At 34.8% G+C, this 27,241-nt stretch overlaps 2 protein-coding genes across 2 annotated transcripts in view; both read left to right on the top strand.

Moving 5' to 3' along the window:
* The first annotated feature begins 4,387 nt into the window (after positions 1-4,387).
* LOC117331217 (putative uncharacterized protein C6orf183) lies at positions 4,388-8,737 on the top strand. The gene is made up of 6 exons (XM_033889814.1): positions 4,388-4,533; positions 5,279-5,351; positions 6,114-6,224; positions 7,074-7,198; positions 7,816-7,999; positions 8,624-8,737. The coding sequence occupies exons 1-6, from the start codon at positions 4,388-4,390 to the stop codon at positions 8,735-8,737; spliced, it is 753 nt and encodes a 250-aa protein (XP_033745705.1).
* Positions 8,738-8,903: 166 nt separating this feature from the next.
* The window catches only part of LOC117330838, a 46,721-nt gene continuing 28,383 nt past the window's right edge, over positions 8,904-27,241 (top strand). Inside the window, exons 1-29 of the mRNA XM_033889362.1 lie at positions 8,904-8,974; positions 9,290-9,503; positions 10,005-10,117; positions 10,384-10,509; positions 11,346-11,540; positions 12,017-12,168; positions 13,063-13,196; positions 13,938-13,952; positions 16,092-16,195; positions 16,600-16,697; positions 17,088-17,189; positions 17,615-17,752; positions 18,154-18,265; positions 18,588-18,710; positions 19,000-19,200; positions 19,781-19,981; positions 20,213-20,350; positions 20,905-21,051; positions 21,208-21,267; positions 21,732-21,886; positions 22,503-22,596; positions 22,754-22,887; positions 23,105-23,270; positions 23,631-23,728; positions 24,520-24,642; positions 25,357-25,437; positions 25,754-26,034; positions 26,339-26,517; positions 26,987-27,138. Coding sequence (XP_033745253.1) covers positions 9,341-9,503; positions 10,005-10,117; positions 10,384-10,509; positions 11,346-11,540; positions 12,017-12,168; positions 13,063-13,196; positions 13,938-13,952; positions 16,092-16,195; positions 16,600-16,697; positions 17,088-17,189; positions 17,615-17,752; positions 18,154-18,265; positions 18,588-18,710; positions 19,000-19,200; positions 19,781-19,981; positions 20,213-20,350; positions 20,905-21,051; positions 21,208-21,267; positions 21,732-21,886; positions 22,503-22,596; positions 22,754-22,887; positions 23,105-23,270; positions 23,631-23,728; positions 24,520-24,642; positions 25,357-25,437; positions 25,754-26,034; positions 26,339-26,517; positions 26,987-27,138 — 3,785 coding nt within the window. The 5' untranslated portion in view covers positions 8,904-8,974; positions 9,290-9,340. The remainder of the gene's footprint in view (positions 8,975-9,289; positions 9,504-10,004; positions 10,118-10,383; positions 10,510-11,345; positions 11,541-12,016; positions 12,169-13,062; positions 13,197-13,937; positions 13,953-16,091; positions 16,196-16,599; positions 16,698-17,087; positions 17,190-17,614; positions 17,753-18,153; positions 18,266-18,587; positions 18,711-18,999; positions 19,201-19,780; positions 19,982-20,212; positions 20,351-20,904; positions 21,052-21,207; positions 21,268-21,731; positions 21,887-22,502; positions 22,597-22,753; positions 22,888-23,104; positions 23,271-23,630; positions 23,729-24,519; positions 24,643-25,356; positions 25,438-25,753; positions 26,035-26,338; positions 26,518-26,986; positions 27,139-27,241) is intronic.

The raw sequence follows: 27,241 nt of genomic DNA, 5'->3' as shown, positions 1-27,241 counted from the left end.
TCAAAAAATGAGATATGTATAGACATATCTTTTATCTTAATCAAAAATAGAGATATCTCTTTTTGAATAACCAGATGCAATAAAATAGATTCCTTTATTTTGAAAGTGATATATCTTTAGATGAATAGTAAATTATGTAAGTGGTGTCCATCCAAGGGTTAAAAAAACTTACGTAAATACCGATAGGTATAGGTAAGTGATTGAGATATATGTATAAACTATGGTGAATGTAGAGATGTAGAGTAATATGATTACCTGAGAGAGAAACAAAACAATTTGCGAGATAGAAGGCGATAGGATATTTCGTTTAAATTTAATTTGACATATAATAAGCTTTCAATAGATTTTTAAAAGATACTTTCCTTGATACGCCGAGGTTTTCACGGAGGAGATTTACAATGTAATTAACGATGATATATGACGAGAGTGATGACGGAGATGCGATGAAATAGACGTTTAATCGATGACCATTCAATAAAGATAAAAATGAATTGACCAGGTACACTCCTCGATGAACTCCTCGATGATCCATAGTTTGCGTTCACTTTCGCTCGATAATGGTATATATGACACCCCGAGAACACAAAAGTTTGTCCACAGGAGATTTACTTGACGTATATGTAGTGTATATTACGTCTCTGATAGATGTTCCACGGTGAGTCGGTTTTATCAGTGATCATCGTCGGTTGATTGCACTACGCTACATCACACTTATCACCGACGATGATGAGCTATATATACATATGTAGTTATATCAGCTTTAAGCTGACCTATAAACTGATATATAACTAGCCCGTTTTAGATTATTGTATTTTCCCTGATATCAGTTTCTATATTTATCAATATCATAGCCATCTTTCCCTGACAACACAATTGTATACTCCGCTGACTTATCGATACGAATATTCTTCTTGAGCATTCATTCGATATTGCCGCTCAGAAATATTGTCATAACATCTGTAACTTTACTCTAGTAGGTATTTACAACAAGCTATATATCTATTACTGTATAATTATCATGTAAATTAAGTATATTAATGCTTCAGTATTAAGGATTGTTAGTTGTATGATGTAGTCTTTTAGTATGCTTATGAGCTGTACGGCTAAAAGTTGAATAAACATTGAATACACATCATCGGCCTGTATTATTGGCTGTATTAGATTTCTATCTCCACATTCCTATGGAGCTTCTGAATTACTTTCAGATTTTATTTTTCATATACATGTCCTACATGATGCAACTCATAAGTGCCTGGTGGTATTATTAATTAAGTAAAATATATACAGTTTCCTGGGTGGCTCAGAAGCAGCTGCGGTTGATCTTTGCTTCACGATCCTTCAAATGATAGTTCAAAATAGATTAAAAACCATTTGATATGTCTGCGTTCATAATGTATTGATATAAAACATAGTAACACACGTGACGAATGAAGACAACTTGATGACTTTTTAATTGTACCCTGACCGGGCCTCGAACTCACAATCTACGGCATCCAATCGCCTAGCCAGAAATTCCAAATACCTGTAGCTCTTTCTGGAAAGCTGCTCCAGTCATTCCATTACTCAGACAGAAAAGAAAGGTTTTCTCGGTGTCAAATTTTGTATGTTTTTGTTTTATTTATTCTTTTTGTGGTCCTTGTTCTGGTTTCATCTGATGGTTTTAACATTTTCCCGCCTTTTTGACGATGTTGTTCATTGGTCTTTAGATTTGTAAAAATCACCCATTTCCCTTCTGTACTCAAGTGTTAGGAGACCAAGAGTTCGGAGAAGGGTGCCTTTCTCTGTGTGTGTTTTTTTTTTACAATTGAACCACACATTAATTAATAGCTATTCCGGACAAAAAATTAGTACATTTCAATTTTAGATGTGCATGCAACTATCTTTTCGTGTTTACGTGGCAGATAGATCTTCGCGCCTGCAGAAATTACACTGTACTGTACAGTAGCCTACCGTACGTAGTAGTTGAAGGGCGGTAGATTTTCCTTTTATGAATACAAACTGTGTTGCCTATAAGTTGTTCCCTGTAAGATGTTCCATATTGTGGTCCTTTCCAATGAATTCAAGTATTTCAATAACAACTTCATTTCTTAAGCTAACTGGTCTCTAGCTTTAGATTGCCTTTTAATTCCTCTTTCGTAAATACTTAGCTAAGTGTAATATTTGTCATTGCATCTAATAAAGATAATAGATAAAGGTATACTGACCCATTTCAACATTCCGTAAGAATTTTGGGGCGAATCTGGTTTGTTCCAGTTAATTTTGCTCTATCTAAGTTCGACAATTTTTTGAAAACTGTCTTTATTTATTGCGAAATTGGGTGTTAGTTTAACTGTACATTTGTTGAATTTTCCATTTCTGTAAAAAAAAAAAAACCTACTAGAATCTAGATCTAATCTACTAGATAAAGAGTGGGCCTTTACTAAGGTTGTTTCGGTCTCTGTATGAATTATATCAAAAAAAATCTTTTTCTTACTTTTCTGTTATGGATAATCAAATAACTAAATAAACTACAAATAACAATAGAATAGACTATCTTCGGACTTACAAGGTAGAAACGAAACCTGCAAAGTTATCGGTCCTTTATGTTTAGTCGACATCACCAATACGTTTGTTGTCTAAGCAGATTGTGTAGTACGAGCCAAGTTTTTATTGACGCAGATCGCCGTTGCTGAGTGACTCGGAACGCACTTGTCAGAATGTAAACATCGGGAATCGACAAACTTCACGATGTAATATGAGTACGTATTCTGTTTTCAAAACGTTTAAGATTTGATAATATGAGATATGTATCAAATTAACTGCCGATGAATTTTTGATGCAGCACTCAGAAATCTTACACGTCAATAATGTATTTTACCATGAGGCATCCACCAGTCCAGTACCCCGGCCCGTACTGTACTGTACCGCACAACTTCGTATGGCTTTCGATTACTATCTACATAATGAGGACATTGCAAGTGTATCACTGCTGAGATTTCGATGGTGACAGTCAAACATATATGATACTATGAGTAATGAAAAATAACTCTGGCCTGGGTTCGAACTATATATAGCGACCTCTCGAATTTTAAAGATAATACTGCAGTTTGGGGTATATTTTGTCCACTATTTTTAATATAAGCACTTTTTTAGGGGGTATAGTTTGGCGAAAACCACCAACTTGTGTACTTGCCTATTATATGCCAATATTGAGGTGTATCTTTGTACTAAAATTGCCCAAGTCACTTCAATCTTAACTTTTAAAAATATTGTCCAATTCCCATTTATTTACTAATTTAGTCATGAAACGTCACACAAATGTATGGAATTCCACAAGTGCCAGGTGCCCTGCTAGCAGTCTATTGCCTACTACTTGCTATATTTTAGCTAGTTTTACTGTTTACTGTGTATTGTCAGCTGCAGTAAAACTATAGCAAGCAACATGCAGCAAACAGGACACTGTCACTTATGGAATTTCATAAAAATGCAAAAATAAAATTCATCTGCATGTTGGAAAGCACCAAAAATTGATGCAATACTTCTGGTAGAGTTACATCAACTTTCTAAGTAAACAACATTTTCAGTAAGCATCTTTTATAGTAAAATATGATTTAACTTGTCGTAAATTCATGCACATTTTAATGATATATACTATACTTCCTGTGAGGAGCTGATGCAACCAACTAAACACATAGAATTATTCAATAATATGTTTTAGTTTGATGCATCCATTTATGTACCCTGTAATTTTGAATGGGTCTCATTGGGTCTCATCTTGTGCAGTACAGCACATATACTAAGCCTACACTATGACGACCCTGCAAATATATATAGCGACTTCGGCATTTTTGTAAATAATAGTTTGTGGATATTTTGTATGTTGTTAATATAAATTATATCTATCTCCAACATGGAGTGCTTAGAAGTAAATGGCCGTATCTCAAATTTATCTATTTTTAGATTTTTATAAATTACAATTCCGACTGAGCTTTTCTTATAGAATATGTACTTTATAATATATCAATGGAAATTGTCTAATTCTTTCAAATCACACAGTATTTTAACATAATTAGACCATTTCAATTGATATAATGAACAAATTCTGTAAGAAAATCTCACTCGTAGTTGTAATCTATTAAAATCTAAAAATGGATAAATTTGAGATACGGCCCTTTACTTCTAAGCACTCCATGTTGGAGATACGTCCTTGTTCCTCTAAACAATCGACATGTGTGAATTCTTTTATTTTCATAAAATAACATTTGAAGCAAAAAATAGATATTGTCATCTGAAAACAATAGGTAGTGTATTGGTAATCAACTGCGATGTTTGGATATAAGTCATTGTATTCAATTTACATTTTTCAGACTTGCATACAGAGTGGCAGTGACGACAACAGACTTACAAGATGATGAGCTTATCTGATCTGTACCAGCCTGGTACATCAGAAAAAGTACAGGACTTGGACAACGACTTGAAAAAGGAACTCGATGAACTAAAGGGAACAGTGGAGGAGTTTGAACTCCTGTATCAGACTCCGGCTAAACCCATCAGGTATGACAGTATTTCTTATCAGAAAATATAGTGATACCTTAAAGAATTTTTTTTACCTACCTTGAATGCACTGGACAACTGAATCCAGTCCTGGCCGGTCCCATCATCAGGTAGATTCCTCCTTCCTCAGTCATTTCGGCGTTTTCCTAAGACATCCTCCAGAGGTGCGCCAGCTGAGTTGATAAAGCCCAACCAGGGACTAGTCGGCTCTCGCTACTACTTGCTGGTAATGCGGAAAATATAGTGATACCTTAAAAAATTTTGTGTTAGATTATTTCGTAGCAGAACAGAACTGGGCTGAATGCTCGTGGCCAGGTAGCACAGATGGTTAGAGTGTCTGTCTAGAGTTTTGAGGTCCCGGTTCGAGTCCCGGTGTGGTCATTGCATTTTTCTTCTCCTGTTAAGTTTGGTGCCCAACTAAATACCCATGAAAGGTATAGGGTCTCGTGTGTGTCTTCGAGGTCAAAGACCTTGTTGAAGGAGTGAGGAATTGTAGCGGAACTGAACTGGGCTGAACGCCTGTGACCAGTCAGCTCAAATAGTTAAAGCGTTGTTCCTCTTGGAGACTGTATATTTAAGTTTTATGTCTGGTCGTTGCATTTTTCCTCTCCTGTTACAATTTACTTAAAAAAGACAAGTTTGATATGAAAACTGCCTTTGAGAATTAAGTGTTGTATTGTGAATTAAAAAAGACAAATTTAATGTATACCAATCTTGGTGTTATGTATGAACATTTCCTTTTCAGTTCTGTTCACATTCCAAAGGATGCAGAGCATTTCAAATTGGAAAGAAAGCTTGTGATATCAAGACTACTCCAGGTAATCATATGGTTCTCATTCCGTCGATTACCTTTGTTGTATATATTGATTCTCATAAGAAAATTATACACGTACAGTGATAGTGTCTCATTAGCCAAATATGGCCAGGTGTTGATATGTGTTAATGTTTTAAGGAAACTATATGCTTGTATTTTATGTATAATGCATGTATCAATACGTGACATTTTAATAAACATATCTGAATTTGAATCTGAATCTATATTACATAGCTCCTCATATTTGTCAAGAGTTTCATTTTGCAGACAGAAGCGATTCAAATAATTTTGTAGGTGTAATAGATACTCTGTTATGGTAATTATGTGTTACCTGTACTAGAGCTACAGGTGAGTCAGTACCAGCCTTTGTAGTGTTAATTACCAGTTATTTCACCTGTGATGCAGGTGAATCACAGGTGATAGTCCTAGCCTATATACCTTGTTAATTACTAGTTATTTACCTGTGATACAGGTGAGAGTCCTAGCCTTGGTACCTTGTTAATTGATTGTTATTTACCTGTTATACAGGTAAGAATCCTAGCCTATATACCTTGTTAATTACTAGTTATTTACCTGTGATACAGGTGAGAGTCCTAGCCTTGGTACCTTGTTAATTGATTGTTATTTACCTGTCATACAGGTAAGAGTCCTAGCCTGTATACCTTGTTAATTACTAGTTATTTACCTGTGATACAGGTAAGCAAGGCCTAGTTTCCATAGGTAGCTAGGCGACATTGATTACACATATCATTTATCTATGATACAGGTGAGCGAGTCCCAGCCTCTGAAGCTACAGGCAGATCTGATGAAGGAAGAGATGATGACATGTGATTCTCTGGAGTATACCCCCAAAAGTCTACCCCTCCTTCTTCACCAGGTAAGTAAAACATCAAGGTAATATATCTATAATATTGTTGTAGCATTCAAAATTAAGTCATATTATATTTAACTGGTTTAGAATACAAAATTATAATAATTTCAGCGATAGAGATGTCACAGATGTTCATTGGTAAATGTTTTATTTACTTTTAGAAAATATTACAGTTATAAGACTAGAAATATGTCACTCTTCCTGAAATAAATTCTGCTAAAACCTACAGTCTTCCATGAATATTGATCAAGTATAAATTACAAGCTTTAATTATCTATTATTAGCCTAGTACACTTAACCTATGCATAAATAGCTAGTACTTGTTCATTGTCATTGTTGTGCTACTGATTAGAGATGTAATTGATAATTTTGTGATTAAATCTATCTAATCATATACTGTAAGCATACTGATTTTGGCACACTCAAATTTTCGCACATTTCAAAATTTTAATGCAGTGAAGAATTGGCACATTCACATCATTTTCTATCGAAGCAGTATATAGAAAGTTTGATTAGTGCAGTCATAATTAACTCAATGCTTTCAGCGTGAAAAGCGTTAAAATAAGATTACCACTAAAATACAAACATTTGCAGTATCTAATGCATACACTTAAAATAGGATAATTACAGAAATGTTTTTAATGAGATTGATTTTTTTAAATGTTCGAAATTTCTCAAATTTCAAACAATGAAGCAAGGACTCTGTTTAATTAATGAATTAAGCTACAAGGTGATAATAAATGAATTTAGCTACAAGGTGATAATAAATGAATTAAGCTACAAGGTGATAATTAATGAATTTAGCTACAAGGTGATAATTAATTAATTAAGCTACAAGGTGACTATTTTTTTCAGTATTTCCTTGAGAGAATTCAGCAGCTGATTCACTGCAAATACCTGCATATGTTGAGATGGAAACGGTTCTGTGAACACACAAGCACCATAGAAACGCTGTACCCTCATTATACCAAGCGACTCACGTATGTACAGTGTCATGTTTATCCTTACCGTAATTACGCTCCCTCTCCTAGTGTGAAAGTTCAGTACAGTTAATATGGTAATTTCACATGTAATGCATACAATTATGTACTGCAGACATCAGAATCAGATATTTTTGTGGGCCTATTTTCATGGTTTTCTAATAAACACTGTTATTAAGTTGTGATCACCCTTCCATATAACCAGGGGCTACGATAGCTCAGTCTGTTAGCGCGCCGACCACGTAAGCTCAGGTGAAGATCCGAGGTGCATGGTTCGACGCTCACTGCCAGAGGGTGTTTGTGCTTCTCGGGGGAACCTGAGAAACGGGCTGGTCTGTGCTGTCATAATTGTGTCCTTGGGCAAAACACTTTACTGTAATTAATATGGATGGCATTCATCCAGCCTCCCATATATTATTCAGTGAGGTAGTCACCAACTACTACAAGGAGATCCCGTCTCAAAATGACCTTGACTGTTCACGGGGTGATAAACCCAGCAAACAAACATACATGTGACAAAATACACTCCATAAAACAGATTTTACAGTTTCTTCCCGCTCCAGAAAACAGATTTGACAGTTTCTTCCCGCTTCATCAATTACACTGTTCTGTTTCAGCCGTATTGTGGCAGAGTTCAATGACTGTGTTGCAAGAGCAAAGAGGCTGAGTGGAGCTAGGGAAGCCTTTCTGGCAGGTAACGATTCGGGAATGAGCTATGTGAAGATCGAAGACCTTCTTATCTACCTGAGGTGGCTGACTTGTCATATGTACTCCATGAGGACTCCAAATCAGTTTCTAAAGGTGAGAGGTGTTGTTGGTTTTAGAATCATTCATTTTATATATGTCAAAATTGATTTGTTGTTGTTGTTATTTTTGGTTGAGGGCACAATAGCTCAGTCAGTAGAGCATCCGACTAAGATATACCAGGAATTCAGCTGAAAATAAAATATACCAGTAGTTCCATCCATACCCAGGCCAGTTTGTGTTTCCCAGGAATCTAAGTTCACAGACCACCTTGGTGTGGTGTTAGATATTTTGCTCCAATTGTTTTGGTGTTGATCTCTTGCTATGGGCCTCTTGTATGATATCAAGTGAGGTAGCCACCATCTACTACAAGGAACATCTGCTTCAAAATGGCTCTATATATTGACAGTCGGAATTAACAAGCAAAAAAACAAAAAACAAACAAAAAACAAAAAAAATATGACAAATTATTTTAAAACCAATTGAGTAAGAAAATGTGCCAGATTTGTATAGTTGTTAAACGAAAGTTTACAACAGATTTGGAAATGAAGATATTCCTGTGGATCTACCAATTAAACACTTAACAGGGGGTGTCAGTGTTCAACCATGGACCATTAACACTACTACTATAAATTATTTAGTTTTTCGTGAATACTTTATTTTGCTAACTTATCTCTTCAGACACAGTCGCAAATGCATGATTTCATGAACGCTGACCTAGAAATGACTTTAAATTCACGAATGATAAGATATAAGATTCATGGACTCTACGAGACTCTCTATATTGGTGATTGATAACTTGATCATCATCAACAGGTGTTGGTTCTGCAGGAATAATCTTGTGTGGGATAAATGAAAATATTTTACAGGAAAGGCTCTGAATTAAACAGAAGCTGAGTATCTCATAACAGAGGATTTGCTCTTTACAAGTGATACAAATTTTGTCTTTGAATTATTTTACAGATACTTCACTGGTTGCCGATCCTGTACAGAGCTGACACACTTCCCCCTAGTAAGGACCAGGATGATTTGGTAGGTTGGACAACATCTCTATGTTACTTTCATTAAAATGTATAGTTTTAATCATGTACACTATTTGGCAACTCCCTGAAGTAGAAACAAATTGATTATTTTATTAAAGACAGAAAATCATGTGTTTGTAGTGCAGGTAATTACTTAATTCAAAAACAACTGAAAGCTATTTTAACATGTATAAGTAAAATATAGGGGGGGGGGGGGGGGGGGTATCCATTACAATGTTAAGGTCAAAATATTGATATTTTCTGAATTAATCAAGATTTACAGCTTGTCATAATTTTGATTGATAAGGTAAATTTGTACTTTCAGGAGGATACAGCCAGTGCCTCTAAAATAGCGTCCCGTTATCAGGATGACAACATGGGCTTATTCCAGAAAGCCAAGTCTGCTTCGTCCCGTCCTGGCTCAGCAGCATCAACACAGACCTCCAGTGCCGTACCACCAGCGCCACCTATCAGTGCCAACCTCTTGACAACTTCGCCTCTTCCTTCTTCAGCTTTTACATTGGCTGCTGCTGCAGCGGGTAAATTATATTTCATGTCAATCAATCATTTAAATTATCCTCTAATAAGCCCGGGGGCCGTAGGGGTCGGGGCAACTCATAAACTTTGATTCCATATGTAGGAGGTGCACAAACTAAAGGACAGTGGAAGCTTTTTACTGAACTTTAATTATGACTGGGCTTATTTACCGGCCAGGGCTTATTGTCGGACAAGACAGCAATTTATGTCATAATTACCTATCTTAGTGTAGGATTATTTAATAAATTTTAATTTTAGATAAATTTGAATAATTATCAATTGAATTCTATGTGTAATATTCATCAAGTATTAAATTTTTACCTGTAAACAGTCTGCCAAATTAATTTTTATCCTCAAAATGTTTTACCTATTTGTGTAGCTAGGTGTATTAAATCAAGTTTAAAACTTGCCTGAAAAAAAACCAATTCAACAAGGAAATGGTATGTCCTTTGATTTATCTAGTTACCATAGAAACATAATGTCGTTATGTTTTTCACTCGTAGGTGGAGGCCTGGCTACCGATGAAAGCTCACTCGGAATTCCACTCAACGTGATTGACTTTGACTCTCTTAAGCCTCACCTTAGCTTCCTACTCAACATCTATGGAGTCAATTATGTATGTAATATTTACAATCAATTTTGATAATTTTTGCAGATTTGTCATTAATCAACGAAATCACAACTAACAGTGTCAGTTACGGTAACTCAGAATTATTTTTCAATATTAAAGCATCATGCGCTTACATGATTTGACCAAGAATGAAATCTAAGGTTGATCACCACAGTATCAGTGTGTTGAATCTTGGAGAAAAGTAATATGTGAAAAAAAATTGCAACAAAAATTATGAATGATAAATTATCATCGCTATTGTTATACCCCAGGATTTGGAGAGTATTCACACGCCTGCTGACGAAATGGAGTTATACGCTGCTGTTAACAGGAAATTCCGGCTCCTATTTCTCCGTCAAGAAAACATGAGAACGTTTAAGGCATATGACCGTGTTGAGGTATGTATACATGTTTGTTTTAGTAATAATAAACAATTAAATAAAAAAATTAATACTTTACTGCTCTGAACATTCAATATATACATTTTTCGGCATAGCCGTATAATATTCTTTTGGCCCAAGATATGACGCGACAGGTGGCGTTACTGGTCAAGATGAAGTATGTGATTGGTCAATGTAGCGGTAAATGGAAAATGCAGAAATACAGTTAAAAACGAAACAAACTTAAGATTGAATGCAAGCTGAATAAGTGGATGTATCTTTTCAAATGACACATTAATAAAATTATATTTCCGATTCAAATGCAATCTTATTATCACCAAACATGATTCAAACTGATATAATTTTGTTATCCTTGCTGAAATGCATTAATTCGTTAATTTATTTTACCAGCAGTTTTGCATTATAACCACCAGCATTTAAACTATGCCGTTTATCTTTTTAAAGATATTTCTTGTTTACAATAGTTTTGTAATTTTTTTTTACTCCTAATGTAATGATTTTAAACTGCCTTGATTTTGCTTCTATCAAAATTGCCTGTGATACAGATCAAATATACCATATTTATCTGCAAATAAGCCCTGCCCAAAATATCTGCCCAGTCATTTTGGCAGAACCATCAAGTTTAAAACAAAAAGGGGTTCAATGAATATAAATAAGTCCTCCTGAAACTTCAATAGTGAAATGTTAGTAAAAGTAAGGGAGGGATGGCTTACTTGAGGATAAATACGGTAATAAACTTTTACAACCAGGGGAGGGAGATTATTTTAGGATAAATATGGTACTTAACTTTTACACTAGGGGAGTAGCTTTAATTAAATGAGTATATTCAACAGATTGGAATAGAGAATTGGGGCTCAGATTCATCGACACATGCTCTCAGACAGGAAGCCAACTGGGTTCCCTACATACGTCTTCGTCCTGAAAAAGAACCAATTCAGGAGAAGAAATGGACACAGTTACGCCAAGCGAACAAAGTTGATGAGATACTGAAAATCAAATATGGCTTCCTGAGTATGTCTGAACCAAAGGTTTGTATAAATGGAGTAACAAGATTTGTCCCTCGAAGATTGTTTCATTTAACTTTGGTATCTTTACATGATATTCTTTTTATAGTATTTTGATATGGTTTTCTCTATTAATTAAAGAGTGCATTACAAATGTTCATTCTATTTTCTGTTAGAGACACTGCATTGCCAACAGTGTATACATTTCTTATATAAAAAAAAAAATAATAAAATGGCGCCCTTAGGATACAAACATATCTAATAAATACTAACAAATGATAGAAATAATTACTATTTCATAAAATTGATCACTTATAAAACAAAAGTTATGTACCCAATATAGAGACGGTAGCTGAAACATTTGGAATCTTGTCATAGCACAAAGTATGTAACTTTTGGTATTGTTTAAAATTATACAACAGCCTGTTCTTCTTTCCAATTGATCACAATTTCTCTTTGTTTGAATTGAAACATCTTTAATCAGTGTTTTTGATATACAGAGAGTACAAGATATATTGAGAGACCACGCAGCTGTTGTCCGTGACCCTGTCCCAGTGTTTCCGGCCTACGTTACCTCAAACACGGCCCCTTCTGGCTACAACACTGCTGCCACCTGGAGGAAAATCTACAGCAATCCAGACCGATATACAGAGTAAGTGGCATAATGCCTGGGGGAACGATTTGTATCCCCAACAAAAAGTTTTTAAGGCGTAGTATCAGCCTTTGTTCGTCCATCCGCTAAGGAAAATCTTTGCAGTCTTCACCTTTCATTCATTAATTGTGCTGTTAATTATTTTGCAATTAATTATTTTTGAAGATGTCATGTATTATTCTGACCAAATGTTTTTATTTTTCGGAGTGTTCAATAAATCAAAATGGCTGCCATGGTCAACGTACAGCATTGCACCAGTTGTTGTCTGTACCATTATATGGCGACTGAGTATATATACTAAAATAGTACTAGGGTATGTTGATGTCAGATGACTGTTCAGGCCCATGGGCCTCTTGTATATTTTCCCCCAAGCGGGAGTGTGGACATTAATTCTCTCATATACACTCCTATTCATCCTCCTGTATCAACACTTATAAAACAGCAAACCCAACATGCAGGTTCTTTCGATTTGGACCCATTTTTGATAGAGAGTATCGTTTACATGTTTCAGCTATAGGGTAATCGCCATCAGAACAACAATCATTTACTGCAATGTCATTTTACATTTGTAAACATCAGAAATTGATGACATCATAAACGTGTGCACAAAAAACTGCCAAACAGCACTTTTGCGAAGAAATAAATTTGATGTGTAGATGAGGTTAACAGCGGGAAATAAATATTGTGAGTTATATACATGTATACGGATGTTGAAGAAACTAATTATGCTCAGAAGATTAAACTTGGACCTATTAATAGCTCAACATTATGGAAGTAGTAGATTAATCATAATCACATTTAACAATAGACTATTAAGACTTCTGTAACGTAATTTAAGACAACTCATTAATGCTGACTGACATAAAACATTTGACAAACCTTGTCTTTTTTCAGTGAGGATGCTGATGATGAAGGTCGTGACCTTGATGACAGAGAAATAGAAAACGTTGATTTGACACAGTCCCGAGCTTCAAGTGCGAGGAAACGTAAAGACAGCTATGATTACATGAACACAGTGAGAATGCTGGGTAAGATCTGCTTCGTACAGAAGCTTGAAATTAATTAAATCTGCTTCATAATATATTTGGAAATTTTGCTTTTTAAATTAACAGCTTGTATGAAATAAGTATATTGCTTTGCTTTCTTTGAATTTTTATAACCTAATTGAATAAAATACTTACTGTATTTATCTGCAAATAAGCCACTGCCTTGAAATGCAGAAATATTAATTTTAAAAATCGAAGTTATTATGGTGGTAAACAAATAAGTCCTTCCCAAACCCTAGGAGAGGGGGCTTATTTGAAGATGAATACATTAAAGAAAATTACTAGACTAAATGTTTTTTAAATTATTATTGTCTTTTAACTTTTTTTTTTTTTTTTTTTTTCGTGATATAGTACAGTATATAGTCCAAATGGATTGTAATGATTTATTATTTTGATATGGTAAAACTTGAAATTATTTTTGGTTTTCGCAGTAGATTATGATAAGATGCCACGAAAATAAATACAAAGAAACAAGTTGAAATTTTATACTATAATGTTTGTTTATATAGGTTCTCAAATACTACCTGGCTGTAATAATGAAATACATTTGTAAATATAATAAATCATTTCAAATGTTTATTATTTGATATATCAGTGCTATCTTTAATCTTTTTTTTTTTTTTTCGTCTTCCATGCTAGGTTAAACAATCCATGTATTGACTCCAAGATGATATATTGTGTTTTGAATTTAGATTTCCTCAATAAATTTTTGAATGTTTTCAGCTGGTACTAAAGAAGGTATAACGTAATTAACAATTAGTTAATTAATTAGTTAATATTGGCTAGTTGGACAGAAAAATTGCCTAAAGTTTTTAAGATAATTAAAGGGTTTTTCTGTTGGTCCTCGTTCTCTATTACTAATATAGCAATTCAACTTGTGACATACAAACTTTGCTTAACATGAATTTCTGAGTACCATGAAAATCACTTGATTTCTAGAGTCCATTTTTCCCAATACATAAGATAAACAGTGTGATTCCATTAAATCTCTGTATTTCTGTATTAATATATATCCTTATATTTATGCTATGAAATTTTGACTTAATTCCTTTGTCATAAACATAGGGAGATAATTTTATAGACAAAGGGAGATAATTTCATAGACTAAGGGAGATAATTTAATAGACAAGGGGAGATAATTTCAGAGAATGGGAGATAATTCCAAGAACAAAGGGAGACAATTTGTCATGAGGACTTTCTACTGATTGACTATAACTGGTTATTGTGTTCTTTGTGTGGTATTGGGATAGCCCTCCGTAGTTACTAACCTAGTTTTATGGTAGTTCTAGTGTCGGGTGAAATTATAGAAAGTAAATTAACTGAAATAGAGATATTTTAGCCATAGGCTAAAACAGATCACGACATTTTGTTCTTTGTCATAGAAATTAAAGCTAGTGTGTTCAAGTAGATATATGATATGATTTCTGTATTAGATAAAAAAATTGATATACTTATCTAAATGTACATCACTACATTCTTAGACTAGTTAATTAAAATATGAAGAAAAGGTATGGAAGTTACTAAAATTGTTAAAAAAAAATTAGTTGAGAATCAATATTTACCAGACAATAACATTCTTTAAAAAAGTCACTGTATTCCACTGTGAAACATGTAGTAATGGGGAAAATTAACATCTTTGGTATGGTGGAGGTGTCATTGTCTATGGTATGGTTTCATTTGGGGAGTGGTTATTGTCTGTGGTATGGCGAGAGAAGTTATTGTCTGTGACATGTTGGGGGAGGGGTCATGGTCATGGATTATTGTCTTTTGTATGACATATGATGGCTCATTTTATTTGGTATGGCTGAGGGAGGGGTCATTGTGTATGGCATGGTGGAGAAAGGGTCATTTTCTTTGGTATGATGGGGGAGGGATCATTGTCTTTAGTATGGAGGGGAAGGTCATTGTCTTTGGTAGGGAGAGAAAGGTCATTGTCGTTGGTAGGGAGGGGAAGGTCGTTGTCTTTGGTAGTGAGGGGAAGATCATGGACTTTGGTAGGGAGGGAAAGGTCATTGTATTTTGTATGGAGGGGAAGGTCATATTGTCTTTGGTATGGATGGGAAGGTCATATTGTATTTGGTATGGAGGGGAAGGTCATATTGTATTTGGTATGGAGGGGAAGGTCATATTGTATTTGGTATGGAGGGGAAGGTCATATTGTATTTGGTATGGAGGGGAAGGTCATATTGTATTTGGTATGGAGGGGAAGGTCATATTGTATTTGGTATGGAGGGGAAGGTCATATTGTATTTGGTATGGAGGGGAAGGTCATATTGTATTTGGTAGGCAGGGGAAAGGGTTGTCTTTTGTCATTCATACCATAAGTTTTATAAATTATGAGTCAGAATGATATTAATCATTATGATCATCTTTACATCTTTACATACTGTGTACTCACTGAAGAACATTGGTTAAATTGGTTTAAAGTCAATGCACTTAGCTTAAAGGACCATCAAGACAAAATATGCAAATTATATTCATACAAAAACATGCTAGAGTCACATGTATATCTACAAAATGCACTGTGTTTACTTTCTCAAACTTTAAATGAAATGCTCTCTGGTATCATTTTAGGCATACCAATACTACATATCTATAAAATGATATTTAGTTAAACTGAATCATTTTACTTGATTAAATCAGACAATGATCCAAAGCCTTCAGCAGTTGTATTAGTACCCTGCTGCCTAAAATTTCTTACTGATGACAAAAAAAGAAAAATATATTTTATAAAAAGAAATACTTAAATTCTTTAAAAAAAAAAATATTCAGTTTTTTGAGAAATTTGTACTCTAAAATTTTTGTTTGTTTGGTTAATCGAATTAACCAGAGATAAATATGAAAGAGAAATCCTAGATATGTGTTTTTTCCTGATAGGTATGGATGATGGAAAGGAGGATACAGACCCAGCCACTGTTCAGGGGGCGTACCTGTCTTTTTTACACCTACGGCACCTGAGGCTCAGGGACCTGCATCGAACAGTATGTCAAAATTTCAAATGTCAAACCTCGTATCTCTTTTTTTCTTTTTCTTTTTCAAATTTTTTAATTTAATTAAAATACAAAGAACATACCATTATTTTGTTTATCTCTAACATTTATATAAAGAATTTAAAACTTATGTCAATAGTCTGATAGTTATGAAACTCATCCTTGATGAACCTCATCTGGTCGTAAGAGAAATATTGGATGAATACATTATAGTTCACAATCATGCTTAAAAAATAAATTTTGAAAATAATTTGTAGCCTTGACCTGATCTTCTGCATTAGAAGATTTCATTTTAATTGAAAATTGTGAAAACTAAACTTTATTGTGAATTCTTTATTGTTTTATGATTTGAAATAAATCGCCGGATGACTCACTGTACATTAACTAATCAACAGGTGCTGGGTTGTCTGAATTACTACCGATCCTTAGAAAGGACACTTTCCATCCACGACGCTGGCCTGACTCAGGAAGGAAGCGACTATAAAAAGACTTTGTAAGTAGTAAAGACGGAGTACATGGGGGGGGGCTTATTTGAGGATAGATACTACACTGTATATGTTCTTGTAGTGTACTGCTTTTTTGTCCCTCATACTTTCACTCCATCTGTCAACTTTCCATGTTTTACATATGGGATGGTTCACTATTTGACCTGTTGATGTTTTTTAGACATTTATAGTGGTAATTCAAATAAAACCTGTTATATTTCTGCAGGAGTCAATTATCAAAAAAGGAACTGATTCTTAAGAACATCTTATTGTCAGAAAATATCAACAAAAATATATAATTACTCAAATTACTTCATTTGTAATTTTTCACTTAAGTTTCATATTATATTTGCAGTGATATTGATATAATGAATATTGTGTTGATTTTACTTAAATAGCCCACAGAACCACAGACGATCCACAGAGCATGATGGGACTGTTGGAGGGGGCGGAGGGATAGGTAACCATGGTTACATCCACAACACTCCGGCAGACTACAAGTAAGATGTTAAATCAATATTACATGTCAGAAGTACACTATTGTCACAGAGACAATAGGATGAATTATAAATACATTAATCCAACAGTAATGTCCCATATGTTGAGAATTTGTTTAATTCATTATTTGTTACAATTTTCCTGTTTATATTTTTATGTGATTATTTGAATAACTGATGATATGAAAAAAAATCTTATTTAGGTTTTTGCAATAATTAACTTCTTTAAGACATTAAAAATATTTTTAACAGTGTAATGACACACTGTTCAGATAAAGATTTAGATGGAAAAGTAATGATTTAAAAAAAAATTTCTTCCTTAATTTAATTTTGGTTTGTATAGGAGAGTTATCATTCACTTACTAAAATCATTAACTTTCGTGGCACAGACTGCAGTTTTTTCATTTAGTTATCTCCCTTCCTTCAAGGTTGAACGAGTCTGAGTTTGTCCAGTATGCAGATGTCGATAACCATGACGACTTCTACACAATCGAGGAAGGACGAGTTCATGTTCAGGATCAGCGAGGATATTTCATCATCTATGATGCTGCAGAGACTGACCTCAAGTAAGGTCACAAAACAGAGGTTAAGGTCATAATAAAGATGACTTCATGGTCATTGTTCCATGGTGACATCTTGTAAAATGTCACAGGGCAATGTCAAGGACATTGTATGTAATCTGACCTCAAATAAATTTACAATACAGAGGTCAAGGTCAAGTACCAAGGTCAATCATTATGAAATTTCATTGAGAAACTAATGTCATTGTACCTACTCCTGTACATAATCACATTTTAAGGGTTAGCCATATAACATTAAGAAAAGCATTTCTACAAAGGCTGTCATCGTTTCTCTCCTTTAATATTCTCTTGTCAAAATAGAAAAAACAAAAATGTAAGAGAAACTTAGCTGGTTTTCCTATACCTGTATTTTTCTAAGTGGAAAACTCGTTAATTTTTGTTTACAGGGATTTGGAGAAAGATTTGTTACTGGTAGCAACACACTACATAGAAAAAGACCGAGACTTACGACAGCAGTCACGAATCGTCAGGTCATCCGACTCCATAAAGCGCAGACAGGTAGGGATGACAGCAGAGGATATTCTAGGAAATCTAATTAAAAGGACTCCAAAATTGATAAAACTTATCATAATATTTCACTGAAATAAAGAAACTTAAAAGAAGAAACTTGTGGTTTGGTGTTACAAAAGTATCTCTAGTTTCCGTATAGTCTCATTTATTCACATCAAAGTTGAAAATCTAAAATTCGCATTGTAGCAATCCCACTCCTTTAGAATTAGATGATAAACTTTACAAATACATCTATCTTAAATATACAAATTAGGTTTAAGATCCAAAGACAAAATGTCTCCCCTGCTTACCAATTTACTCTATTTTTCAGATATCGGAGATGGGGCCTGGAGATTTTGACATCGCCAGCTATGCCCACCAGGAGGTAGATCGGTTTGGAGTCCTCATGGACTTGTGGACCAACGAGGCTGCCTACCAGGAGTGTAAACGAGAGGTATGTCTCATAAAAATCTCCCTCTGTATTTATGGGAGATTTATCTCACAGAAAATCCCACTTAAATGGAAGATTTGTGTCACAGAAAATCTCAAAAAGTGTAAATGGGAGATTTGTCAGTTTATCTGTACAAATAAATAAAAAAAAAAAATTCAAAAATAATTTGAGCATTTTAACATAACAAATAACTGGGCACTGTATAAAGATAATGAATGTCTTAAGCTATGAATTATTGCATTATAATCTACGATATTACAACATATTGAATCAAGTTAATTTTGGTTGGTAGCTTCTGGATTGTTACATCGAGGCCTACCAACATGTGTTTGACCGGGACGAAAAGCGAGCCCTTGCACAAGTCATTACCAACCTCATCTACAAACGGCCGCGATTTGACTTCGATACGACCTACTTTGTGAAGACCTATCGGACAGAGTGTGTCATACTCAGACAGACAACATCACTGGTCAAGGCCATGCTTGACCGGCAGGTTAGTCCAACCTTTACCTGTAGCCTCTTTATGAAAAACACTTCATACTGGATCAGAGTTTAGAAAGAGTAGAAGGATCAAAGTCCAGTTTATTATGAAGATCTAATTTAACTATTTTTATACATTAATTTTTTTATTTTAAATTTTAGAATAAAAAAATTGTGAGTGGGGAAACTGGATTGCAATCTGTCTTTTTTTTTCTATCTGCTGATTTTTTTAGCCATTGTTATTGACAAATTCCGCATATATTGTTTTAAAACTAAATAGTTATGATATCTTACAAATAATGTTCATTTCATTATTTTGTTAAAGGGGAGGCAACTGCAATGAATTCTGCAAGAAATTAGTCACAAAGGAAAGATAGTTTTGTGCACAATTACAATACCTGGGACCATTATGTGTTTCAGTACATTATAGGGGAATTTGTTTAACTATTCATGTATAAATTTAATTTCAATAGTTTGTGCATCCAACAAAAAATTTAAAATTCAATATAAAGATATAACAATATTCAATCTTTGATAGTGCGTGTTATATTGTTAAACATTTTTGTAAATTATATGAAAATTCTCACCACCAGGTGGAGCAGCAGAGAGAGTATACCCAGAAAGTCTGTCGAGAGGGCGACTCTGAGTTTGGTTTGCCTCTGTGTGTTGTCCCCAAACAGCCTATATCGGTGAACTTGAGTCGACCAGCCTTGAAGAATGTGTACATGCTTGAGTTCCATACATCATTGTCCATGGCCAGTAAGGTCCCAGGGGCTCTCAAGTATGCTCTGCAGGTTTGTAACTTTGGGCAAACAAAATACTTTTATCTAATTATTATTATTTTTTATTATTTTTTTTTGGTGGTTTCATGGAAATGATGTAACAAACTATATATTTCTTGTCTCTCTATTTGACAAAAAGAAGCCTCCATGATTTTAAGACTTTTGGTTAAAAGTTCAAAAGGTTTAAATTAATATTTGAATGACCTTTGACATTTGATCTTTCCATCTTTCATTGGTCAATAGGAACTTATACATGCCCACAGACCTGAGTCCGTGTACGACGCCCTCATTATTGAAAAGAAGATGCTGGAGGCAGCAAATAAAGAATGGAGTAAAATGCAGCGACCGGGGAAGTCCTACTCCGACCAGCTGGAGAAAGATGTATGTGTTGTTATTGTTACTAATAAATACAAATGTATATTTCGTTCAGAACTCACACAGCTAAATATTTCACTATATATTGTAACAAGTGACTCCATCCTCTCAATCGCTCATTTGAAGCTAAAATGATGTACAATTTATATCAAATCAAAGCTGGAAGTTTTCGCTACCTGAAAAGTTATATAATTCTATTTTAAATAGGAGTGTTTATTTTTGTTTTTTCAAGTCTTAAGAAATTGCTCTTTATTCTCATAGGTAGGAAGTACCTATTTCATATGTTATTTACTCAAGAAAATAGCTACAAACCTCAGAAAAACATATTTTCGTCAAGGACTTGGTTCTGGCAAAACAGCGGCTGGTTGGCTGATTTAGTTGTGAAACAACAGCTGATTGGCTGATTTAGTTGTGAAACAACAGCTGATTGGCTGATTTAGTTCTATGAGTCCTTCAAGAGAATATTTTGTTAATCAGTGTGTTGTAAGAAATTATATGAAAGTTGTTTTTCAAACTTTTTATTTTACAACAACAACAATATCATATTCGTTTTATTATAGTTGTTTTCTGAAGTGTTTGCTGACGACCCGTTGTTTATGTGCGAGATTGCCCAGAGCATGGTTGCCCAGGGGGCAGAGGAGGCCCAGAGAAAACCTGCCAAGGAAAGACAGGCTTTAATGTTATCAACTGTTGGTAGACTCATGGAGGTTAGTAACATATTTATGTCTCTTTATGCCCTGCCAGGGGCCACGATAGCTCAGTTACAGCATTACAGTTACAGGTTACAGCGTCGACCATGGTATTTTTAAGGTTCAAGGTCATTGTCTGTACTTTGCATCAGTGTGACATTTCTTTTGTTACAGGCGCTGACCTATCGTTACCGACTGATAGACTCAGCTTGGGAAACCGACATACTGGCCAAGGTAAGAATTGGTAAAGGGCATTCTAGTAGAGGGGATATTTATCCAACAAAGACATGGAAGACTTCAAACATCAAATGCAAAACACACAGCATTAGTCTGTTTTCATCATTTGTACAAGTTATCTCGGTAATACCAAAACTATTTTCCCCTGAAATCTTAAAATATTCTATAATTTTCTGTATATTTTTTGTTTTCAATATATTTCTGCATTTTTTTTTCAATTTAAATTCACATTTGTTGAAAATACTTATTACAGGATAAATACGGTAATATTTGATGATATGAAAAAAATTCACCACTATATTAAATATTAATTTAAATAAATCAGTTCATATGATTTTTTTACACAGAAGCAAAAATGTTAGTCAGATTATAATAAGCCAATGAATTTCACCCAAATATAATTTTGAAAAATAAAAAACAAGTTGTGTGTAAAACAGAGTCCGTTTTTTGCCTGATTACAGATCTATAAGAAGCAGGCGGAGGAGATGGGTTACCACGAATCTCACATGTTTATACGCTTCGTCCAGTTTGAGTACGCGTCGTACAAGGAGGATGCGGGTAAACCTCCGCCCACCTTCATGACCCAGGATCAGGATGATGAGTCCGCTGCTGACAGGTAGCTCTCCTTTCTCCCTACATGTTAAAACATATACTAGTACAAGTAAATTCAAACTGTATTCGCCGAAGTATTCAGACCACTTATCTGAAATGGAATTGTAAAGTGTTCAGGACCTTTGACATACATCAATGTTTCATACTCATCATGATCCTGACCCATTAACTTATGTTGTCAGCAAAACAGAAAAAAAAAATGTTTCCTTGGCTTTTGGTTCGAAGGTCAAAGGTCAAGGTCACTGTTACTAAAATTAGAAAATTTGTTTCCTTATGATAACTTAAGTTCCTTTGGGCCCAACAACTCAATTTTCATGCTGTTATTCCATACCAAAAGTGCTTGCGTGGGATTGTTTTTTAACTGATCCAAAGGTCAAAGTTTAAATTCACTGTTACTATAAATAGAAAACCTATTTCCATGCATTAACTCCTGTTCTCTTTGGCCAATCAAACTGAAACTTTGTTCAGTGCTTATTTACAATTCATGCTTACATTAAACATTTTTTCTTGAAGTGAAAAAAGTATTAATTTCTTTGAAATCACCCAACTTGCTGCGCAGGCGACACATCTTCATACTTCGGTGGAATTCTTGTTTATTTGTTGATTGTTTGCGTTTACAGATATGTACCAATCAACCTGTTTCTTGCCATACATGAGTTAGATGAAGGCCATGTTGGCCGATTCAGCTTCCGGAGCCGAGAGGGCGTCCTACAGGTAAGTCTATATACATATATGTCTGTTTGCTGTTTTGAAATATGTGTTTATAATAAACTGTTATTATTTCGCAGAATTATCACAGGAAAAAAATCTTATGTTAGTCAATGTAAACAGTGACTTTACAACTGATCGAATATTTTGTTGTGATATACAGATTATGCGTCCGGGTGGTGTGGAGAGTTTATCGGCCGTGCTGAAGTCACAGATTGTACAGAAAAATGCCCTAATGAGTGCCGTTCAGCTCGTTGATGTTTGTACGCCATTAAAAGAGCCGGAGAATTTCAAAAGGTATGTTTCCATAACATTGCCTCGGATATATTTCATTGGCTCCGTGGAAATAATGGAGTAATGTATTGATAAGAAGCTTCCATGAAATAAATTCGTAAAATGTTAGAATTGATAAATATGAATGCATGGATAATAAGAGAAATAACAATTATGTTTTTTGGAAAGTTTTAGAAGATTATGGTTAGAATCTAGGTCAAAAATTTTGTCAATTTGATAGTGGAAGATTGAGTCCAACCGAAACAAAAAGTGAGAAAAGCTCCCTTACCCAGCTAACGGGATTCTCCAGTGGAACCGGAGGTACAGCATTAGGGTCTAAAGGCTTGGGCCGGACAGCTCGCAACAGACCCCTCCCCGAGTCTTTTGTCTCCATTAAACTGGAAAAGGTAAGGCATCAGTTTTTATTTTATTTGACTTTCCAAATATTTTCTTATATACTGTAAATGTGGTTATTTTTGCGGGTGGTTAATTTTGCGATTTCGATACGTAAACTATACGCGTGGGGATAATTTTCGCGATCGACCCACCTTTGTTTTAGTTGGAGTATACTCAAGTTAATATCAAAATAATACATGTGGGGGAAATTTTCACGATCAAAAGGGATCCGTGTAATTAGCGTAAATTTCCCCCTTGCATAAATTTCCACGTTTACAGTATGAGAAACTGTGATTTCTGCACTTGTGGTCAAGTAAAAATCATAAGGCAATATTTTGTAAATATATATGAAAATTTTGTCTAATCAACAGACCCCTAGTCGAGACCTTATGCTGAATCAGTTTGTACACAAGAAGAGCCAGATGGGGATGTTACTGAGGAATACCGAAGAGATGGAGAAATTAAAAAGGTCTGTGTTTTGGTCACTTTTTTAAAGACAGTTTTTCCAAGTGTCTTTCAAACTTTTGAGCGTAATTTGTAATATTGAATATTAGAGTTAAAAGAAAAGTGACAAAAATCATAACAACTTTAGGGACATTTTTAAGCTCATGCCCTCATACCATGGCACGGTGTCTATTGTCCAGCATAACTAGTCATAAAAGCCTGAATGGATTTTGACCAAATTTGGTCAGAAGCATCCTCTGGGGAAGAGGAACAGATTTTGCATAAATGGTGATTCTGGCCCCCCAGGGTCCAGAGTTTAGTGAAAAGTATCTTGGAATTTAATGAAACAAATTTGGAGTTTACTGAAATAAAATTGGAGTTCAAGCTTAAAAATATACATTTGTTTCCGCTAAAACCCTCCGCCCCTGTATTTTTGTGCCCACCCTGAAGTTTTTTTGGTCATTTTCAAGGAAGGAATTTAAAGTCTAAGATTCCTTGTCAATACAACCTTAGTAAAAACTATTTTGAAAATTAAAATATTTTCCTACATACCAACCCTATTTTTTTCTGGCATGTGATGGCGAAACACATATTTTTTTAAGGCCTTACTGAAAAGTACTCAAAGCATATAAAGCGTTATATGATAATAAGTTACTTTTTTAGTGAGTTTTGTGGTAAATTAAAAATTTCAATATTTATTAGTAACTGCAGTATATAACGTTCCATCTTTCTGAGTGGTTTAATATCTGTAGTGACACTATCAAATTTCCGCCATTTCTATGTTTCTAGCCTCTGTTTTTTTATTTTCTTCAACAGGAACCTGATATCAGAATTTTGCTACATGTTCAATCGCCGGATGGCCCAGTTTTCCTTGAGAGGACAGATAATCGCTTACTACAACAGCATGCTTCGTCTGTTAGAGGACTTCCCAACACTACGGTAAATCCACAAAAATAATCTTTATTGATGATAAAAAATGATTTAGAGCAGCCTTGTACCCTTGGTATTCTAAAATTTACAGAAAAACAAATCCACTTTTGATGATAATATTCCTGCAGATATATATATTTTTTTTGCCATGTTGTGAAAACAACAATTTTTGATTTACTATTCCTGTTGTCAGTAAAAATAGTCTTTGATATCTAACTCTATTTCTCGACAATAATTCAATGCTTAGTAATAACGCTACCCATTCTGTTATATTTCTGTGAAAATGCTAGTAAATGCTACAAGAATAATTTGCAATAAGCCTCTTGATAAACCAATCCTGGGTAATAAACACATGTCTGGCAATAAGCCCATGTCTGGCAATAAGCCCATGTCTGGCAATAAGCTAATGCCTGGAAATAAGCCCTTGTCTGGAAATAAGCCCATGTCTGGCAATAAGCCCATGTCTGGTAATTAACCCATGTCTGGTACAATAATAAACCCATGTCTGGTAATAAGCCCATGCATACCTTTAGCAGTTCAGTAGAATTACCAACTAATACTATTTCATTGTCCTGTAATAAGCCCACTCTCTAGCTATTGTCCCCCTGGGCTTATTACAGGAGAAATATGGTAAAAGAGGGCATATGGACATTTAAATGTTGTTATATATATAATTACCTGTAAAGAGTTTTTGCAGTATAAAGTTGTACTCTACTTTGGCAGAAACACCTACTTCATGCTAGGAGAACCCAGTGAAAAGAAGGAAGATGTCGATGACCTTTCTGGACTCGCACCCGACCCAAGGTACATACATACCATACCTATAGGCGTGAGTCAAAATCTCCCATATTGTCAATAGTCAATTGTGTCCTAGAAAAGATTAAGACATCTCTGATGTAGTTGTGGCTACATCGTCATCATCATACTGTGACAGACATGGACTGATACTCTCGGGTCAAAGGTTAAAATAGTCTCTGTCTTTGGAAATGTTTGAGTAATTCGAAGAATTATTTGGTTGTAGGTAATTCCATGTATTAAAGTTTGAGGACTTTGATTTGCTGTACAGGTAGGACTGTGTATAATGTTAAGTGAAACTAGAATGACTTGGTTGGTTTTACAGACAGAGGAAAGCTCGTCCCCGGCAGCTTCTCACCAACGACGGGAAAAACGTCCTAAACATCTGGTTCATTCCGCACCACACCGAGGCCTTGAGCATGTTCAAGAAGCTGGATGACACGGATTGCGTCCGAGCATTGACATACACCGTGATGATTGTCGCCTCATTACACGACATGCTCCAGTACCTGTGTGCGCACTCACGGCTTGGTAGCTCTCTCGCTCGTCTCGGCACACGCAAGATGGAGTTTGTATCGGCAGATTGGGGTGGAATTGAAGGCATAGGTTAGAGTTTGTTTTAAATGTACACAACAATTGAACCTTATACAGACACAACATTAAAGATTGGAATAATAATCGAAATGAATTTTTACCCAACTGTCATCAGATGAAGTGGTAGGCTATGTAATGTGTAACAATTTGATTTATAGACAAAAAACATGCAGGTAAAAATATGTTTTTTTAGCAATGTGCTATTTTTTACTGTTTTCAGTCAAAATATTATGATGAGGTCAATTTGTGTAACAATTCTTAAAATACATCCACATTTAAACTTCTGTGTTTTCACATTGCTGTCAAACATTTACAGGATCTGAACTAAGAGAAATTCAGAAGCAGATCGACAGTTTACCGAACCCTAACGACCCCGCTGCTATAGCTGACCTGTTGAATCTACGGAAGGATGTCATGTTCCTGGAGTTTGATACAGCTGTTCGACACTGCATGACCGATACTTTCTTATCCACGGGCAACGTACAGGCATTTAGGGTAAGACATTTTTGTTGTGTTTTTGTTCACCCGCCCAATTTAAAAGGATTCTGGTATGGCGTTGTCCGTTTGTACATCTGGTGTAAACCTTTTTTTGTCCAAGATCTCCTCTCTTCGGTTTCAACCAATCTTTCTGAAACTTAATTAGCAAGCTCTGAAAGAGTCATTACCAGTTTGAATCTATGCTGGCTTTTATTTAGCATTTTAAACTTGTCTGGAGATTTCATTACTCAGTTAAAGCTTAATCCCTGAAACTTTGTTGGTATTATAATCATCACATATATCTGTTTTTGTGTTTCCTGTAAGAGAGTTATTAAATCAAATTAACAGCTTTTTCACAATTTGTGCATGTTTTTTTCCTGATAATCTTAAGATAATTCTTTTCCCTATCATAATACATGTTTTATCTTAATAATTTTTTAAGACTTTTTTTCCAATGAAATAATATATATTTTTTTTGTCACTATAGTCAATCAAGCAAAACATCCACCACGCCTTACCTGCACTGAGTAACATTCAACGTCCAACTCTGTATAGTACTGAACTCACGATCCCCGAACCCCTGGAGGCAAGGGACTTGGCCACCCAGGAACTTTTCCCGTACAGATCATTCCTCGGACGGTACGTAGCCATGTTTTATTAACATATTGGAGGTTTATTGTCCTGTATGGTTTAAATTCATTATGTGACATTTTTTCTCTGACTGTTAATATATATACCTGCT

Source organism: Pecten maximus, chromosome 7, assembly GCF_902652985.1.
Source record: "Pecten maximus chromosome 7, xPecMax1.1, whole genome shotgun sequence".
NCBI classification, from domain to species: domain Eukaryota; kingdom Metazoa; phylum Mollusca; class Bivalvia; order Pectinida; family Pectinidae; genus Pecten; species Pecten maximus.
This window is presented reverse-complemented; position numbering and strand designations above follow the sequence as displayed.